The sequence below is a fragment of the Ipomoea nil genome, unplaced genomic scaffold, assembly GCF_001879475.1.
Source record: "Ipomoea nil cultivar Tokyo-kokei standard unplaced genomic scaffold, Asagao_1.1 scaffold2647, whole genome shotgun sequence".
Classification (NCBI taxonomy): domain Eukaryota; kingdom Viridiplantae; phylum Streptophyta; class Magnoliopsida; order Solanales; family Convolvulaceae; genus Ipomoea; species Ipomoea nil.
In genome coordinates, this window is record NW_017619075.1 from 4,525,496 (window position 1) to 4,545,322 (window position 19,827).

Below are 19,827 nucleotides of genomic sequence, written 5' to 3' on the forward strand. Positions count from 1 at the left end.
AAGGAAAGTATAAACTAGAGTTATTGCTGAATCATTAATCAGTTAATACTTAACTGATTGGGATTGAACCCAGAATCTCTGGTTTCGTAAACCAACACCTTATCCATTGGGCCATGAATCTCTGGTTACTTTAATTTGTGAACAACTAGAAAGTTAGATGATGTCCTCTCAAAAAAAAAAAAAAAAAAAAAAAAAAAAAAAAAAAAAAAAGAAGAAGAAGAAAGTTAGATGATGTGTTAGATAAGGACAATTCACGGGGGATTGAACCCAAAATTTTAGTTTCGTAAACTAGCGCCTTATCCATTGGGTCATGAAGTCTTTATTTTCAAATTGATATATATATATATATATATATATATATATATATATATATATATATATATATATATATATATATATATATATATATATACGAAATAAATGTAATAAATGTGAGGTCAAGGAGGAAGGGGGGAAGAGAACGGCGACCACCCTCTCTTCCTTCGTCTCCGCCGGAGACGAAGGAGGATGGTGGCGGTGGCCAGCGTTTGTTTTTTTTTTTATAAGGCTTTTTTTTTTAATTTAAAAATTAGTAAAATATTTTTTTAAAAAAATTAAATAAATTAGTCGGTCACCGGTGACTTGGCCGAAAAAATTAACAGCAGGATTAAATGTGATGCAAATTGGATAGTCATACACCTAATTTAAAAATGTTAATGGTCAAGGACCAAATGTGATACAAATTGAAAAATCATACACTTAATTTAAAAATTTTAATAATCAATGACTAAAATTTATACATATATTATAATCGATGGATTAAAAATGATATTTTTCTCCGCGGTAAAAACTAGTATATATAAAAGTCGGGGCGGGCGATATGTCGGGTCTTCGGTCCGTAATTGACATCCAAGCGGAATATAATTTTGTGCAGTAGCGTTTAAAGTTGCCTCCCGCTCTCACTGGCCCCTGCCTCGCCTGGGCAAAACCCATCGGTTTCCTTCTCAAGGAATTTTCCGCATTGCAATTTTCACCATGGCTTCATCATCAGCTCCTTTCCAGACAATTGACGACGATGATGTAAACCCTAACCCTTAAACCCTATTTTCTCTAGTTCAACTTCTTTGACTCCAAGGCACTCTTTTTTCATTTTCAGGAATTTGACTGGGAAGCAGCTGTGAGGGAGATCGACATGGCTTGTGAGGCCACAACCGCTGCCGTGAATGTGCCTTTATCTTCTTCTTCTGCCGGTGCTTCAACTTCGAACTATGCCCCAATCAAGCAAACGCATAAAAAGCTCAATGGTGCTCCTGCTAAGCAGTCTACGCTGGATAAATTTATGGGCTTTTCGTCAAAAGTGAAGAATGCGGAACCCGCACCCCACAATTCGAACGGCTTTGGAGATATAAATGAGAATGATTTTGATAATGATAAGAGTGATGACAATGGTGGCTGCGTTCCAATTGATATTGAGGCTGCAAAAACTTGGATTTATCCAGGTTCTTTTCCCTCTTTTCCGCCTTTTTTTTTTAAATTTAAATTTTCTCATATGGTATAATCGACTAAATTTTTTTGATTTTGTAGTGCCAAATGTTTCATTGCATTTGTGCGAATTGACCTTTTTGCCAGATCATTGTTTATGAAATCTGGTGTTGCTAAAGTTTGAGCTCTATTAGCTGACCTGCTCTAATTCTTCTTAGGAGTTTGCACCATGACTTGTTAATTTCTTTAAATAATCTTTACGAAAATGTTGGATTTTTTGAATTTACTTTCTTTTATACAGCATTTGTTTTTCTTCGGGAAAATGCTGGCAATGCCAATGCCCTAGTATTATTGTTCTATATCAGAGGAATTAAAGTTAGGTGATACCATTCTGAGTTTTTAAAATTTAAGTTTCTGCTCAAATTTGAATTTTGGGTTTGGTATGGTGGCCAATTGCTCATTTTTTTGACTGCTTGGTCATGAGCTCATTTCATACATCTTCCTTCCTAGGCCTGGCTTGATGTGTGAGCCTTAACAGTAAGTTCAACCTATATTAGGTGGTGTTGGATTACATCTTTCAGAGGACCAGAGTAATGTCCAACTGAAGTGTCCGTATTTAATTAATTTGGTTGGAATATTATATCACATATGAATTTGATTCCAATTTTTTCTTGAATGAAAAAGAAGTCTTTCCTTGAATTACATTTTATTGCTTATTCTTTCAGAAGAACATTCCATACATAGTTCAATTTTATTGCAGCGAATCTTCCTTGTCGGGATTATCAATTCTCAATCACAAGGACTGCACTGTTTTCCAATACTTTAGTGGCATTACCTACCGGGCTTGGAAAAACCTTCATTGCTGCTGTTGTAATGTATAATTATTTCAGGTGGTTTCCAGAAGGTACTGCAATACTATTTAGCAAATTTCTTTAGTGTGTATATGATTGTCCTTCTCTAGCCCACTATAAGATGGTACAATTTTAATATTTCTTTGAAGTGGCTTTTAAATGTAAGTTCAAATCAGCTGTTTAGAAGCTATAAACTCTTTCCATAATCCCATCCAAAAACTGCAAAAATTCAGCATAAGTGCTTATTAAACTAGAGATAAATCTAACTGGGCTGAAATTGAACTCATCCTAAAGAGGCCTTAATTACTTGTTTATGTAATTACTCAAGTGATACTAATTAGATAAAGTTCAACATAAACTAAATTACTAGTTTGAGAATTTAGAATGATATGAATTTAACCATATTGTTGCAGAAGTTCTTATCAACAGAGAAGAGAATTATTTATGCAGGGAAGGTCAAAGTAGCACCCATGAATTCAGTGTTTCAAACAATTGCAATGCTTTGGAGTTTAACTTTTATGTAATTTGTGCTTTGACTTTATAAGCTTCTATGAATTGTTAAAAAATTTAATAATATTCATAATTCATCAGAAAACTGTTCATTCATCTTGTAATCTGTATCCAAAAGGAATAACTGTAGCATCGTAGATAATGGTCCTCTTTCAACTCTTAACTGTGTCTATTAAGGAAAATGTTGAAACTTGATAGTAAGATATTTACTTTTGTACATATGTCATGGCAGGAAAAATTGTTTTTGCAGCTCCTTCTCGGCCCCTTGTTATGCAACAGATTGAGGCATGCCATAACATTGTAGACATACCACAGGTGAGGTATTCTAGCAATCTCTGATATAATTGTATACTTGTATTGCTAATTTAGTGTTCATATAGAGCAAAGTTTTCATATGTTTACAAAATTTGAGATGATTGTTATTAAACTAAATGCAGGAATATACAATTGATCTGACCGGTCAAACAAATCCTACTAGAAGAGCAAGCTTTTGGAAAGAAAAACGAGTTTTCTTTGTTACTCCACAAGTGCTGGAGAAGGACATCCTTTCTGGTTAATTTTACTTTAGTTCTGATTTTGTTTCGAAAATGGATTCATGATATTAAACACTAGCAATTAATAAAAACAAAAACTGTTTTACACAGAGATGTCTGAGTTTTAAACTATATTTGAACTTGAAGTTTGTATGATACTTTGTTCTAGAATTAATATGGTATTTTGTTTATATCGTCCTCATTAAGATTGGTAAAATTAAGGGACAATTTACAAAATTTCAAGTAGTATACTAGTATATATGTGAATGTGAATCATGATACTTCCTGGGCTTCAGTTTAAACCCTAATAGTTCTGAGAGTGGAGCTAATGAAATCACCATCTAGCATCTAGACCATGTTGGTATAATTAGCAAGAGTGGTGAAAGCCGAAAGGCATAAAATGTTGCTTTTGGCAGAGGTGTAAATTTATGGTCTGTGAAAGAGAGTAGCTTGAGTTTGTGGGAATTGCAACTTGCAAGGATGTAAATGAACATCTCTTTCATGGAACTAATGAGGAATGCCTAGTTTTTCTAGAAAAGGCTAGATTATTCTAATAGAGGAGGGATGGGTTGATACTAGAGTCAAGGGATGTTAATGATAAAGCAATGAAAGGAAAGGAATTGAACGTGGATAATGCTTGATGCAAGAGATCTTATTTTCTGATGGGTATGACTATGAGCATATGTGAGGGTACCATGCTATTAATCCAAATGAATAGTTAAGGGTGAAGGAGTTATCTGTGATTGTTCAATACACAATACAATCATAGACCTATTTCATCTTTTATCTGTGTTTTGAATGGTAGACACGTCAATAGGCATATTTTGATAGGGTGGCCAAGGATGAAGATGAATGTTAAAGTGGACCTTCGATATTCATCCTTTCTTGTATTTGACTTTATATTTTGGATTTTGTTCTTTCTACTGTTTGATTAGAACATGAAATTTACACCTTGATTCTAAATTTTACTTGCTCTTTTTAATGAATTGTTGGTGATGGTGTAAACTTTTCTCCTTCAAGGAATTTATTGTGATTAACCTCATATCTTTATCTTCACATTAGATTTTTCTGAATACTGATTAATACTTTTCAGGTACATGTATGGTGAAACATCTTGTTTGCTTGGTGATTGATGAAGCTCATCGTGCTACTGGAAATTACTCTTATTGTGTAGTGGTTCGCGAGGTTTGTCTTGACTTGGTGCTTTGTACTGTGTCATAGATAGCAATTATAGCATCTTCATGAGGCTTAGTATATTTTAGCTGTTTGGTTCTGATTGAAGTGAACTTTTTGTATTTTTTCTTTTATTTATGGGGATAAATGTGGAAAATGCTAATCTTGTGCTTTAAGATATTTAGCTTGGAATTTGTTGCTCTTGCTCTTTGACTTTGTGAGTAAGCCAAATGATTCTTCTGATAGTTTCTCTTATTTTAGTTGATGGCTGTTCCCGTACAACTCAGAATACTGGCATTAAGTGCAACACCTGGATGTAAGTACCTAATCATTTATAGGTTCTCATAGTTGTAATATGCTTTTTTTAATATATATATTTTTTGTTTTGTCTTCTCTGATAATTTCCAATTCAGCTAAACAGCAGGCAGTTCAGAATGTTATTGATAATTTACAAATATCCACACTAGAATACCGAAATGAAGGTGATCCTGATGTGCTCCCTTATGTGCATCACCGAAAGATGGAACAGATAAAGGTACACATGTTTTTTTAAATTGTTTGTGTGTGTTTGTAAGTGTCTTCTGCTACCTGCTGAAGTCCATTATTCAGCACATAAAGACAGTTTTGTCAATGGTTATAGGTTCCCATGGAAAAAGATACTGTTGAAATTAATAATCTGCTTTTGGATGTAATACGCCCATTTGCTGCTCGGCTTTCTGCATTAGGAGTACTTCAGAATAGAGATTATCAGGCAGTAAGAATCCTATTATCCTTATTCTTTGAATGAAAAAGGCTTTAGAAAAGTATACTTTGCAACATCCTTTCCTTCCCATCCCCCAGCTCACTATATAAAAGAAAACAAAGCAAACACTTAAATTATACCTTAGCAGTTGAAATTGAATAATCTACCTTTTATATAAATAATTGTTTAAAAGGATTTTAGCTCATATACTGAGATATACTTATTAGATTCTATGTTAATATAACTTACTCTCCTGTTTTATGATTCCTAATTAAAAAAAGAAAAAGAAAACATGCTTATCATATCACAAATGCGTCATAGTAGGAAGAAAATTCATTTGTTAGTGTAGTTTTTTTGGGATCTAAGGGGCCCAAGACAACCCACAAAGAATAAATCATAAATAAAATAACATAAAGAAAATAAATTGACATGATTTTTATATGGAAACTCGAAATGGAAAATCTACTGGGCTTTTTGGGCTAAGTCTAGCCAAAGGTTTCACTATATTGTTGAGAGAACTTGCTTGGAGGATGGTATTGTGAAGAAGATGAATATGAAAGTGGTAGCTTGGGTAGTTTTTTCAATGGGGGAGATGAATAATCTTTTGGGTGAGTAGTAGGTGGTTGAAGAGAGAGAGAGCCCCCTTCCCTTGTCTCTTTTCCCTTTTATAGCTAAAATCCAAATTAGGGGCAAAAGAGGAAAATCATCCCTTGGACCTTAAATGAGACTTGAATTTAACTCCTTGGTTCAAGTGCATTTTCTTGGATCAATCTTCTTCAGACAGAAAAGTACTTGGGCCATGATGGGTTGAATTATAGCCCTAACAGTTAGGTATGGAACTTTAAAGGTTGCTATTTATTTGACAAATTTTAAAATTATAACATGTTTTCTTTCTCTTGCAACTTTAATATGGTAAAAAGCTTTGTTATATGTCTGTTGAAATTGAGGGATTGAAAGGGCTGGTAGGTGGAGAATAACAACCACCCGCCAGTTAGGCAGAAGCAAAATATGTGAGAAACCAAAGAAGAAGAAGAATAGAGAGAATATATTATAATGAAAGATTACAATAGATTGTATCTCCCTATGTGCCTCTATATATACTAAACTATATACTAAATTAATCCTAATAGGAATAGGAAACTAAGTCCACCCTACTAGTAGTTTCCTAATATTCAATAAAGGTTTCCTAATATTCAACAATGTCCTAGCGGTGTTATGCAATAGCTGGAACTTGTTCTTAATTTGATCTTACAATTTCCTAATGGGGGGAAAAATCAGTTTTCCTTTTTTTTTTTTTTTTTTTGCTTTCTTCACTTCCTTAGTTGGCCTGTTCTGCACCCCCCCCCCCCTCCCCCCCCCCCCCTCTCTCTCTCTCTTATTTTGAAACAGACTATTTCATGACTATACGGTCATTCTTCTTTTATGATTAACAGTTCAGCCCATGTGATATACTTAAATCACGGGAAAATTTTCATAGAGACCCCCCAGAGACCTGCCACATATGAAGTATGGTGAAATTGAAGGATACTTTGCAGTTCTGTTGACACTTTATCATATACGAAAGCATCTCTCGAGCCATGGAATAAAACTTGCATGTGGGATGGTTAATGACAAGCTGCAACAGGGGTTTGTCCTCATTCTCCTTCTCCTTTTGATATATAGAACTTTTAAATCTTGCTTTTTTCCTTTATTTTTGAGTTAGCATTATTTTAGTCAAGCTTATATCAGTTTCAATCTTCTGTGGCTTGTCATATTGCGTGTGAGGTTTATTCACTTATAAATTCTTTAAAAAAATTCTGAAGCACCTACCAATCTACCATGTAAATTATAAATTTGTATTGCCTAGCTAATTTCTGTTCTTTATTTTTTATTTTTATAATCTTATTCTCCCTTAGTAGATGCATTTCCTAAACATTCTTTTCAGCTTGCTGAACATATAACTTTTCTTTGCAGGGCATCTGGTAGACTGTTGAGTAGAAATGAAACTCTTTTGAAAGCAAAACTTCTAATGCAGAAAACTGTAGATCATGGGGCTCCTAATCCCAAACTATCAAAAATGCTGGAAATACTAAGCGATCACTTTAGTATGTTTCTTTGACATTATCACGTTAATTTCTGTTTGCTTGATGGATGAAAACTAGTGGGCCATGCCTCTCCTCTTTTCTATGATCACCTACATGGATTATAGTTAATTTAAAATTCATTTTATTGGTTGGAATATATTTTATGCAATTGTTTATACTATTATGTAAACTATTTTTTCTTGGCACTGTCTAAAATGCACAGAGAATAGGTGAATGCCTATCATGTTGATCTGACTCACACTTGGTGCCATATAGGTTTATCACTTCAGTGCTGTGTAATGTAGGCAAAAATCTAGACCTTCGGTTACCTCCTCTGTCAAAACATAACACTCCAACACCAACAATAGTAATAATCATAATAACAAAGTTAAATGAATAAACAAAAAGAGAAACAAAACACTACTTTTTTGTTGCAGCACTGCAAATAATAGACGAGTCTTGTACCAACTTTCCTTTTCTTTTTTTGACCCAGGCAGTTCTAATTGATATTGGTTAAGAGGTTGGGGGTTTCTTTTGCTTGTTCTTATATTGCTTTGAATGAAGATATATAGCAAATAGGGAGTAGCTGACCTATATATATGCTTATGGCTTATGCAGAAATGAATGATCCTAACAACTCAAGGGTTATCATTTTCTCAAATTTTAGAGTAAGCGTAAGGTAAAAGCGATTCATTCCTTTCACTTTTTTTCTTTATAATGCCATCTTATAGTAAAAACATTTAACTCTTGTTGCCTGAAAGCTCTTATTCTGCTTCAGGGACATAATGGATGCATTAGCAAACATAGGACCATCTGTTAAAGCAACTGAGTTCATTGGCCAAAGCTCAGGTATTTCAGTATACATATTTTGCACACTTTGATGTATCAATATCTCACCACTGACATACTTAATACTTAGTGTTTTGTGGAATATTTTCCTTGAGATGTGGCAAACTCCTGTAAAAAATCTTCTTAGAGCAAGCCAGCTAGAATGTAGTTTCGCATAATTGAAGCATAAAGAAAGATGATTCTTCTCTAGGAAGTTTGGTTTTGGTGTAATAGCCAAGTGCAACCAAATTGACTGTTAAATCAAGGTTTGAGTTGTGGAAACAAACACTCTAAAACAGAGGTCAGGTTGTGTATATCTTGCATGATGTGTGCACCTTATGCATTGGGTCTAACTTAAACTCTTTACCTTTTTTTTTTTTTTTTTTTTTTTTTTTTTTGGTGCAAGCTTAAACTCTTCACTAGCTTTTAATAATACTTTAGTCTAGTATGGATCATATGTTATCGGCTAAATCATCTGTGTCAAATATGCGTATAGATGCCATGGTTACACACTTACACTCAATTTTGACTAAGTTTTAGTTTGTTTTTGATGATTTGTGAAAAGTGCTTATGCTTTTTGAAGTATGTGTTCTGTCTCAACTAAAAGTTTAAGTTAGTAGTTAACTTTCGCATTTATTATTCTATTATTAACTTTAGACCTAGGACTTTTTGCATGCATGAGTACCATATTGAAGTATGTGCTCTAAATCAATTAAAAGTTTAAGCTATTAATGAGGGTACAATGCATTATCTTATAATTTTTCTCAATAATGTTCAAGATGAGGATGTTATGGTAAATGAATAGTATAGCAGCAACTGTTTCACTACACCATTTCCTTCATCTGTAACCAACGTTGATCTCTCTGACTTGGTACATAGGCTACCGTGTCAAAGCATGCTCTAATGTAAACTTGGTGAATTTTGTTGCACAGGGTAATGTCATATCCTTGGATCAGCTTTTTTTAGTAGACAAAAGGCGTTTCCATGAGATGGTTGTATATAAATGATAGAAATACTCCAAAACAACATTTAACAAAAGATGAAGATTCAAGTTTTGAGGAATGAATACAACTACATGAAATAACAGAATGATTGAAAGTATAATAAATTAGAACTAACAGCATGTTTGGCTCACGGGATGAAAGTTGGAAGAATAGGAAATGCTATTCCATAAAGAATGGAATAGAGGAGGAATATAATAGGAATTATATTTCATTGTTTGGTTAATAGTAGGAATAGACCTAGAACTACAGAAGGAATTACATTGCACATGCTTTACATTTCATGCACTTAGCTTCATTGGTTGATCATTGAACTCATGCCAGATTTGCCATTTCAGGAAGTGGTTAGTTGGCCATGTTATAGTTGGTAATTTAAAAATACCATCTGCTTGCTTTCTATTGCATCCATTCCTTATATTTTATTTAGAAAACATTTTTACCACAATGCTGAGAATATTGAAGTAGTGCAAAAATTGCAAAATGCATTCTCATTATTAAGGATCTAGGGTCAGCCTAATTAACTTTAGTCAATTGTTTTACAGGCAAAGCATTAAAGGGACAGTCACAAAATGTACAATTAAAGGGACAGTCACAAAAAGTACAACAGGCTGTTCTTGAGGTAATTCTTTTGTATTCTTCTACATTATCTCTTCACATCTTACAGCTACTCATTTGACTGTTGCAAGCAGAAATTTCGAGCTGGTGTGTACAATGTCATTGTTACAACCTCGATTGGAGAAGAAGGTCTGGATATAATGGAGGTTGATCTGGTCATATGTTTTGATTCTAATGTCTCCCCTTTGAGAATGACTCAGCGCATGGGGAGGACAGGAAGGAAACGTGAAGGACGAGTTGATATCCTTTTGCCATCTATATTTATGATTTTCTTGCCTCTGAAATATTTTAAGCTACATACAATTTCTTTTGTTTTTTTGTTTTTTTGTTTTTTGGAAATATAGGTGTATACCTTTTTTGGCATAGATTACCTTGACTTGATCCTACTAATTTTAGCTTTTGAAGGATCAGAATTAAAAGGTTATATGCGAAAGCAAGCAAACAGCAAGAATTTGAAAAAGCTCATGAGGAATGGAGGAATGAATAGCTTTAATTTTCATCCCAGTCCAAGGATGGTATGCCCCTTTTCATTTAGTTAGTTTCAGTTTCACAACAGCTTTTACCTTTATAATTTCTGCATTGGATATGTAAATGCATCTTTTGCAGATTCCACATGTTATCAGACCAGAAGTTCAGCATGTTAAGCTTTTGATTGAAACATTTGTTCCTCGTGGCAAGAAAGCAAAAGGCGCTCACCCTGTTCAAATTCCTACGCTGGAAAACAAACTCAGTGACACTGAAATAGACTTGCTCGCAAAATATTTCAACTCAAGTGGAGAGAGTTTGTCGAAGCCATCATTAATTGCATACCGTCATTTCCAGGCCTTACCATCTAGGGTGCACAGAGTATCACATTCATTTAGAACAGAGATGCTAATAGATGCAATGCAGCATTTGGAAGGGTTAGCATTTTCCAGTTATGCCAAAGCTTCAAGTGAGGTTTGTTCTGGAAGCTTAATAAATTTACTTATCTGTAGAAGAATGTTATTATTATTTTTGACTTTTTTGATGCCTCAGGTTGAACCGTCTGGAAATCTGTGCATGAGAGTTGAAGTTGCGGAAACATATGAAAATGGCGAAGAAGGTAAACCAATATCAAAGTTGACAGCTTTTGGATCACTGTACACTATTAAGAAGGTTCCGTGTAGCCATATTTTCATGGAGAGCATGTAAATCATTCATGTTTTTAAATTTATTAATTCATTGCTTTGATCTGCTTCTGTCCCAAAAAGAGTCTTGGGCACTTTTTTATGGGTCAATATGACAATATAATAACCTAAGTTTTGGTGCTCTTAAGCTTAAGTTTCAAAAATTAGGACTAGATAATATGAAAGTAATTAAACTATAGAAAACAGTACCACTTGACTCAATGATACAATCTCAATATTTCAGAAAGAATAAGCCCTAATAAGTTGGTCAGAATCCAGAGGGAGAATCACATTTGCAACCCTATGTGCCTACCTTTTAGTGTATGTATCTTGTCATTAAATTTTTTCTCCTTGTTTACTGGAGGAAATGGTCAGAAATACAGAAATTATACTTCAATTTTTTACTAAACTAATTGAAGCACAGGTTAGCTAGGTTCCTCTCATTATTCAAACAAATACTTGTAGTTTTGTCTTGTGTTTATTACTTGTGGATTTTTAGACTCGTGAAAAATTCAATGTAAATCTCTTCAACACAGCTTTGTTCACTCCCTCTTTGGCATTTCCTTATTTTTACCCTTTTTTCTCTCGTTATTTTTTATCACCACATGAAAAGTAAAGCAGAAAGATAGAGAAAGGTCATTAAATATTCAAGTGATTATAATGTATCTCAAGGTGCAAATATGGTCTGTTCTGCTCTGCACCATAAGTAGTTTCTTGTTAGTGACTGATATGGCATGCAACTAATATATCTAATCTGTCTTATGTTTTCCATCCTCCTGACATATGCATGCTAAGAAAAGGAAAAATGGGATTACTTGAATACTGTTTCAGGTATTCATACTTTCAGTTTCTGGTTTCAGATTTGGAGACATTTGGCTGCTCACCAGAAGAGGATTGTGAGGGAGAATTATCAGAGAATGATAAAGATCCAGTGAAAACAATAGTTGGAGTGATAAATTCTGTGAAGGAATTTACAGGGAAGAATTCCCACACCCATCTCTCTCTATTTGACTCAGAGCTTGTGACTGTTGATGATCTAGGAAATGTCCTAGTCTCACCAGTTCCACGACTTTCTGCCAAAGAAGCTCTGGAGCCTAAATGTGTGGGTGCTGACTTGATGGCTATGATGAAGCTTCCAAAGGAAGATGTTTGTGACCGTATGGATTCAAATGACCTTATCCATGAAAAGACTATGAAATTTAAAGGAGTGTTTGATGATCTTGGGGAGAGAATGGAAGCGAATGTTCTGGCATCCAGATTATGCAATATGGATGAATGGCAAGAAGAAGTGTTTCATTCGGACAGATTTCTTCAAACTCCAGTTTGCAAGGTAAAATCAAAAGATAGTAGAACTGGGGAGGATCCTGAAGCAATACTAGATAATACAGATATTAAAAAATTGAGCAATGACTCCAAAGATGTGGCAGCACATAGTCCACGACTAACTAACTTGATCATGAGTGGCGTTGTTCCGGAATCTCCCTTAAACAGTCCAGGTTTGTATTGCTCTTGTTAATTATCTTTGTTGATGCTGTCTAAATGATGATACTAAGTCTATGAGTTCTTTAACAGATAGAGAAAACGATGAAGGACAGAAGCTGAATTCAGACGGCTTAATGGGATCCTTGCAAAAGAGTAATCAGGCTGTCCATTACAGTACTACCATTGGGGAAAATGTTCTGCCTTCACAAATCAATGAAACATTCACTCCTTTACAAAGAAGGGATAAAAATGGAGAAAGGGAGGCATCAAGAGATTCAAGGTCTTCCCATCCAAATTTTTATGGTAATCAAACTCCTTTTGAAAAACTGTCGAGCCCAAGCTGTAGCAAAGACTGGTATCTGGAATCTCACCACAAGTCAGAAAGAGTTGAACAAAAGCCCAAATTTAGAAGATTGCGCAAGCTAGGTGATCCTTGTAGAAAAACCTCTCTAGAATGCAACAAGCAAACCAATGTTCCTCCAAAAAGACTGGCAGGCTCTTGTTTTACCGCCAACCAAACTGTAAATAAGAAACGCAGAGGTATAAATAATTTCAGCTATTTTTTGTTCTCCAGTAACAGTTGTCTGATTGTTTCCTATAGTATTGCTTCTCTTTTATTTTTCTATCCCGTCTTAGGCATCCTATATTTATCTAGACTTGCTGGTATGATCAATTCTAGTAATTCTGCATCGCCATGAAGTTTGAACTGTGATTACTTTTTGTAAATCATTCTTCTTGAATCTATTTGTCTTGTACTGTTTTCAGGTGAGATGAAGCAAGTAAATGATGCTAGGGCATTCATTGAAGTGGAAGCCGAGTAAGTGCCTGAACTTGTTCACAAATGCTGATACTAATTGGTTGCTTCTGTTTATCTACGATTCTTAATGAAAAACAAATTTACAATTATTTTACGGAGAGAAATGTTGAATTTAGTAATGAACAGTAGTAACAGTGCTAGATCACAGTAGGTACTAATATTGTTCCTATAAAAGGTCTTCATGTCCAATATCCCCTTGGATAACTTTGAAACCAGTTTTTAGTTGAGAGGGGTTCCATTTATTGTCTTCTCCCTCCAATCCCAGAAGAAGAGAATAATTAAACACCAAAATAATACTCCCTCTGTCCCATTTTACCTGTTCTGTTTACTGTTTACTATTAATTGGTCAAACCAACTCTTTCTTCTTTTCTTATTCTTTTTAGTAATTTTTAATTAATTTTAAATTTGACTTTTTTTTTGTGTGCTTAGAAGTACTTTTAATGTAGTTTATAAATATATACTCCATCCGTCCCATTTTATGTGTCTGGTTTGGTTAACGATGATTGACTGAAGTTATTTTGAAATTAACTTTTCATAACATTAAGTTTAGTATTAGTATACAAAATGTATATATTTAGAAACTATATTAAAAGTACTATAAAACACAAAATTTTAAATTTAAAAATAATAAAGAAAATAAGCAAAGAAGAAAATTTTGATTTGACCAATGAATAATATACATGACATGTAAAATGAGACAGGAGTAAATTTTATATACTAATACTAAATTTAATATTATGAAAAATTGAATTAAAAATAACTCCAGACACATAAAATGGGACATATGGAGTCAAAGAAAGAGAGCATACAGACATTTCATTCAATTATTATGAATAATTTTCCCTTTTAACCTGATTATTAATTATTAATGATTATTCTTATTCAGGGTGTCTTCAGAAGGCTTGGAATCTGATGATGAGGAAGAAGAGGACTGTAATTCATATGATGATAGTTTCATTGATGACAGGATAAATTTTACTGCAGCAAACACTCAAGCTGACTCTAGTAGAATGGACATGATGGCAATTTACAGGTTTCTTTTTATTATCTTTATAATTTTGTTTGTGTTCAACCCTTCTAATGGTCAATTTGCTTATTCTCCTAAACTTTTCTTATCATCATTAAGTCAATTTTTACTGTGTTTTCCTATAACTACATTTACATTATTATCGTTCCACAATTTAATTTTATCTTTATCTTCCATGACAGACGATCTTTACTTACTCAATCACCAATGGCGCAATTGCCAAAAGCTTTAAGTCATCAAACTCCAGATTCTATGGCTCCAAGAAGCATAACAAATGTAACTATGAGCTCTTCAGGAACAACATATCACCCAACACCCCAGGTTGGCTTAGAGTCTACAACTAGATGTTCAGAAGCGACGCCATGTGCAACCATACGTTCTTTAGAAGAGAAAGAGAGCAAGATCGAAAACAGAAAACGAAAAGCTAGTGAGACTAGCCCTCTACCTGCACGGAATTTGGAGAACGAGTTCTTGCTTCAGCCAGAAACCGGAGGAGGCAGAAGCTCACCCCTTCCAGTTCAAGAGCGTAGGAATGAAGGTGCGGTTTTATTTGACGATGATGATGATGAATTTTTTCGAGGTATCGATCTTGATGCAGTGGAAGAAGAAGCTGCCAGAATACTTAGGCATAAATCACAAAGCTTAGGTCACAACCAAGCCGCTTCAATACCAATTCCTCGAAAGATTGATCTTATAAGTGATGTTCCTTCATTTGATCTTATAAGTGATGTTCCTTCATTCGATCTTATAAGTGATGTTCCTTCATTTGATCTTGGAATTTAGTTTTGTGGACTAGTGTTAACATTTCTCTACTCACCTGTACATAAATTAATTTTCAGGGTATTATTATTTAATGGATTAAAGTGATAAATGTATCACTTAATCAACAGCAAAGGAACTGTGAATTGTAAAGAAATGAAATTTTTTGCATGATTATTAGGGTTTCATCAGTCCTAATAAAAGTAATTTTTAGCTCTAATTTTTTTCCCATTTGTAATGATGGTAATTTTCATTTATTGTTACATCTCTAGCGTTTGGTTGCAAATTCAACTGAATCTAGCAGCCTTGTAATCGAAACCCTAATTTTTATTTTTATTTCCTGCGGATTGCAATTTGGAAAACCTACTTGAAAGCAGTGTAAAACTAATGTATGGACAATTTTAAACACTTTAAACTCATCTTATGTCATTGCGTCCTTAACCTCTAAATATAAGATATAAAACCTATATATTTATTAATAATTTGAAAAAAGTAATTTTGTTACTATGAATTTTTAGTCGATTTTGTCTTATATTTTCTCTATGATGATTTTAATAATTTCGCTTGATTTTATTCAATTTAGTCGCACCATAAAAAAAATTGTTAGCGTTGTAAGTTACATTGTATCTTTGTGCTGATAACGTGTTGTAAATTATCTCATGTGAATGTTGTGTAATTGTTTGTTTGTATGCACAAAACAATACAGAGAAGAAGAGAGAGGAGCCAAGTTGAACTCAAGAATTTCAGAATCACTTTCATTAGATAACCATAGATATATATACACATAATAATCATGAGAAAATTGTATCCAATTAGGAAAGAGAAAAATTAGGATAATGGTCACAAATAGATATATTTAAATACCCCTTGATCATTATCTTACCATACTCATGCCTTGTTAAAAACCTCGCTAGAAAAATCTAGTGGGAAAAATCTAGTTGAGGAAAAGAGTACACAAAGTATGTGAAATCATGTGTTACACCGGTTACCTCATTAAAAACCTTAGCTTAAGAAAAATCCAGAGGAAAAAACCTAGCTAAGGGAAAAAGAGTACAAGCATAAATCATCACGACATAATTCCTTCATGAAGACAACAATCTTCCAAGTTCACACATTGAAATTTTATGAATATATTTTTCAAAAGCGGATGTAGGCAGAGACTTTAGTAAACGAATATGCCAAATTATCACTATAGCGAAAATCCTATATAATAAAATAAAATTAAATGATTAATAGAAATTATTCAAAAAACTGAACAGAATTAATGAAATTCTAAAATAGTACACATTAAAAGTTTGTGACCGAGAAATCTATACTTTTCGGTGAAGCACCGAACGGATGAACGGTGCAAGAAAACACCGAATAGTGCAAAAAAGCACGAGCAAGTGCTTGACGAACAAAACATCGAATGGTACTATACTGAGCACCAGAAAATGATTTAAAGCACCAAAAATTGAATTGCTTTAATGACACCAAAAAGGTGCTAAACCTCAAGCACCACCGTAAGGTGCTAACCATAACATCATTTAATTTCCCTGTTTTCCAATCTTGAATGGTTCACTATGAGAATCAATTTCTCATTTTTGTAGCATAAGTTTTATTCTCATATAGGACATTAGGGGTAATTCATAGCATAACTACTTTGGAACATATCATTATGGGGATCAAACAAATAACTAGTATCCAAGTAACCCACCAAAAACATACCTAAGTTTTTTACACAAAAATGTCACAATCTTTTGCACGTCAAAGATATCGGAGGATATGTTCAACATTTTTATGTTGTTTCATTGTAGGAAAAACACTAATCTTGCTAGCATGTTCATCGCAAATAAATATCTGGCCTGATGTGTTTATGGAACTCCTGATCATAAAGTAGTGCTCAATAACAAATAAGTAATGGACTTACCGTCTCAAAATATCCTCATTAACCTCTGAGTTCAAAAATGGCTCCTTCTTTACTTCAAGAGACTGGAAACCATTAGTGTGATAAGTAAATAATACTCATCCATATAGAACGTGTCAAAGACATTTTTCAATATAGGTTAACTAGTTTCTAAAACTCCTTTAAGGCGGGATTCATCTAATGCACAGCCCCGTTTCCCTTGTCATCCAAAAATATAGTGTACGACATACCAACTGATAGAGATGTTAGTCAGGCCAGACAATTCAATTCCAGGCTAGTCCTATCGAAATATCGAGCTTAATAGTTTGGGCTAATCATATTTTTTTTAAACATTACGTCTATGAAATTTTTAGTAGCAAAATAAGAAAAAAATCAGCCACCTACGCACCTTAAGTATCAATAAAAAAAAATGCACCTTAAGTTCTCAACTAAAGAACTGATGCACCTTTAGCATAGAAACCACGCATCTTAAGAATGAAAACCACTCACTCAAAGCTTTAGAGCGATGCACCTTAAGTTTCAACAAAAAACACAACTTAAGTTCTCAACTGAAGAACTAACGCACCTTAAGCACAAAAACCACGCACCTTAAGAAGGAAAATCACACACCTTAAAAAGAAAAACCACGCACAAAGTTTGACCTAAACGCAAAAAGACAAATTGCCACCGCATTTTTTAATCTGTGTTAATCTGGACAGTACTTTTTAGCGAGATCAACGTCTATCATTCAACCGCATCTTTCACCTGGCATAGTATCCGCGTGTGATCTCTATTATATATATATATATATATATATATATATATATATATATATATATATATATATATATATATATATATATATATATTCAAATGCAGATAGTGCTTCTCGTGTGGTCGGTGCAGATTCACCATCAGGTATTATAAATGCACCACAAAACGCACCACAAATCAAAAAAAAAAAAAAAAAAATACACCACAGCTTTCTACACCTAATGGTGCATTTCCGAACACATACTTTTGTGTGTTTTTGTGTACCTAATGGTGTGTGTGTGTTTTTGTATGTGCGTATATATATGTACTAGTTCTTTTACGCGCTTTGTGCGAATGAAATAATGCCTAATGATTATTTTAAAATAAGTATTTCAAAGTATATCAATGCAATATTATATCGGAGATGTTCATGCATCGTGCAATAAATATTGAATTTGTTTATTTAAATCGATAATTTAAAGTATATAAATGCAAGATAATATACGAGAGATTGATTTTATTGTCACTAAAATAAATGTTTGCAACTTTGTAATAACGCTAGTCTAAATACTTAGTCTAAAAGCGATAGTCTAAATAAATACTACTTTTGGTTTAAATTTCTATAATTCTTCTTAATTCTCTTTTGGGTAGCATTGTCATTGTCTTCATCTTCAGTACATGTCTTTTTTTTTTTTATTTTTTTTTATTTTTTTTTAATTTATTGGTAGTGTGTCATGTGCAATTGGGTTACTGGTGGTAGCATAGATGGATTCATCGTGCAATGAGATTATGATGTAGGAAGCTTTAGATTTGCCATGTTGTGTATATGATGAGATCTTAGTTGTACTATTAACTCTTTGTCTTACAAGCACCTATTGATATTTGGTAGTGGTAGTTTTTCCCCTACATGTTTCATGCGTTATGAGATGTGTGTCGTAGGTTATTATGTGAAAGTATTGAACAAAATATTAATATTTATTATATTTGTATAAAATACTTGGTAAATAAATATATATAAAACATATTTTGTATTATAACTTTGATATTTAATTACAAGATAATCTAAAAAGAAGACAATGAACAATGTAGTAAATATAATAAATTAATAAAGTTGAAGGTAATGAATCTTTGAATTGTAGAAAATAAAGATAATATAACCAAGACTATGTGGTTTAATGGTACCTGGGGTGGACTTTTATTTGGAAGGTTGTGAGTTCAAGCCTCAATTGAGGCATTATTAGTTTAAAAAAAGAATATCTCTTATTAAAATTTTTTATAATGAATAATTTGTTTTTTAAATAAAGGCATTATAGACATCTAATTCTAAATTAATTAAATGCATATGTATTATTTTTTGTTGTAGCTACTACTTTATTTAATTTAACAAGAGTGATAAAGTGGCGTACATACCTTTCATCAACATAATGAAATCATTGATTTTTTTTTTTTTTAATTTATATTCGTTGTTGAGACAAATTGTTTTGAGAGTTTGTCAATGACAATTGTTATGATTTCTGTCAATAGAGGATGACAATAAATAATTCAAAATATATAGTTACAATAGATATTGTTATAATGATATAGTAAAAATTAACTTACAAATTTCTTTAGCAATTTTTATGCATTGATAAAATTCTAATGTATAAACTTGTCCAATTGGAGCCAGTGTGATGTCAACATTGTCAGTTCGTTAGAAAATGGTCCTACCGTTTTAGAGTCCAGGTGTAACTGTATTTATGATCAACAACTTTGTAGTTAGGTCGCGCAGGCCTGACAATAATGTAAGAACAATTTTGTCCGATAAAAAAAATAATAGTATAATATTTGTAAAGTAATGTGCAATTATACCATTATAAAAATACATACAAAAAATATTAATACCATAACGACCTAAATCATACCAATAATGCAAAAATATAATTGAAATATTAAGTTTTGTTCTGATCTAAATAATCAAAAGAAGATTAATTAAACGAAAAAAAAAAAAACTTAACCTAAATTTGTTTGTTTTTTGTTTTTTGTTTTAATTTTTTTAATTTTTTAATTTTTTTATTTGTTTAAATGCACGCATAAAAATCAATTGATTTTTAAAGTTCTTGATTTATAATCTTTGATACTTAACTTTGAATGTTATGTATTTAACCGAACTAATTATTTGAACAAAATTTATGTTAAATTT

The 19,827-nt window shown here is 32.9% G+C and overlaps 1 protein-coding gene across 1 annotated transcript; it reads left to right on the plus strand.

Moving 5' to 3' along the window:
* Window positions 1-886: 886 nt before the first annotated feature.
* Window positions 887-15,234, plus strand: LOC109154574 (ATP-dependent DNA helicase mph1-like). Its single transcript, XM_019302352.1, is given in 24 exon segments — window positions 887-1,059; window positions 1,136-1,478; window positions 2,222-2,365; window positions 3,055-3,137; window positions 3,260-3,374; window positions 4,449-4,540; window positions 4,790-4,844; window positions 4,942-5,063; window positions 5,169-5,282; window positions 6,704-6,752; window positions 6,755-6,896; window positions 7,224-7,354; window positions 7,952-8,012; window positions 8,112-8,182; window positions 9,705-9,781; window positions 9,852-10,017; window positions 10,165-10,292; window positions 10,384-10,716; window positions 10,795-10,861; window positions 11,786-12,421; window positions 12,498-12,947; window positions 13,173-13,224; window positions 14,111-14,257; window positions 14,434-15,234. Coding segments are annotated over 24 exon segments (4,224 nt in total). The 5' UTR covers window positions 887-1,014; the 3' UTR covers window positions 15,035-15,234.
* Window positions 15,235-19,827: the final 4,593 nt, after the last annotated feature.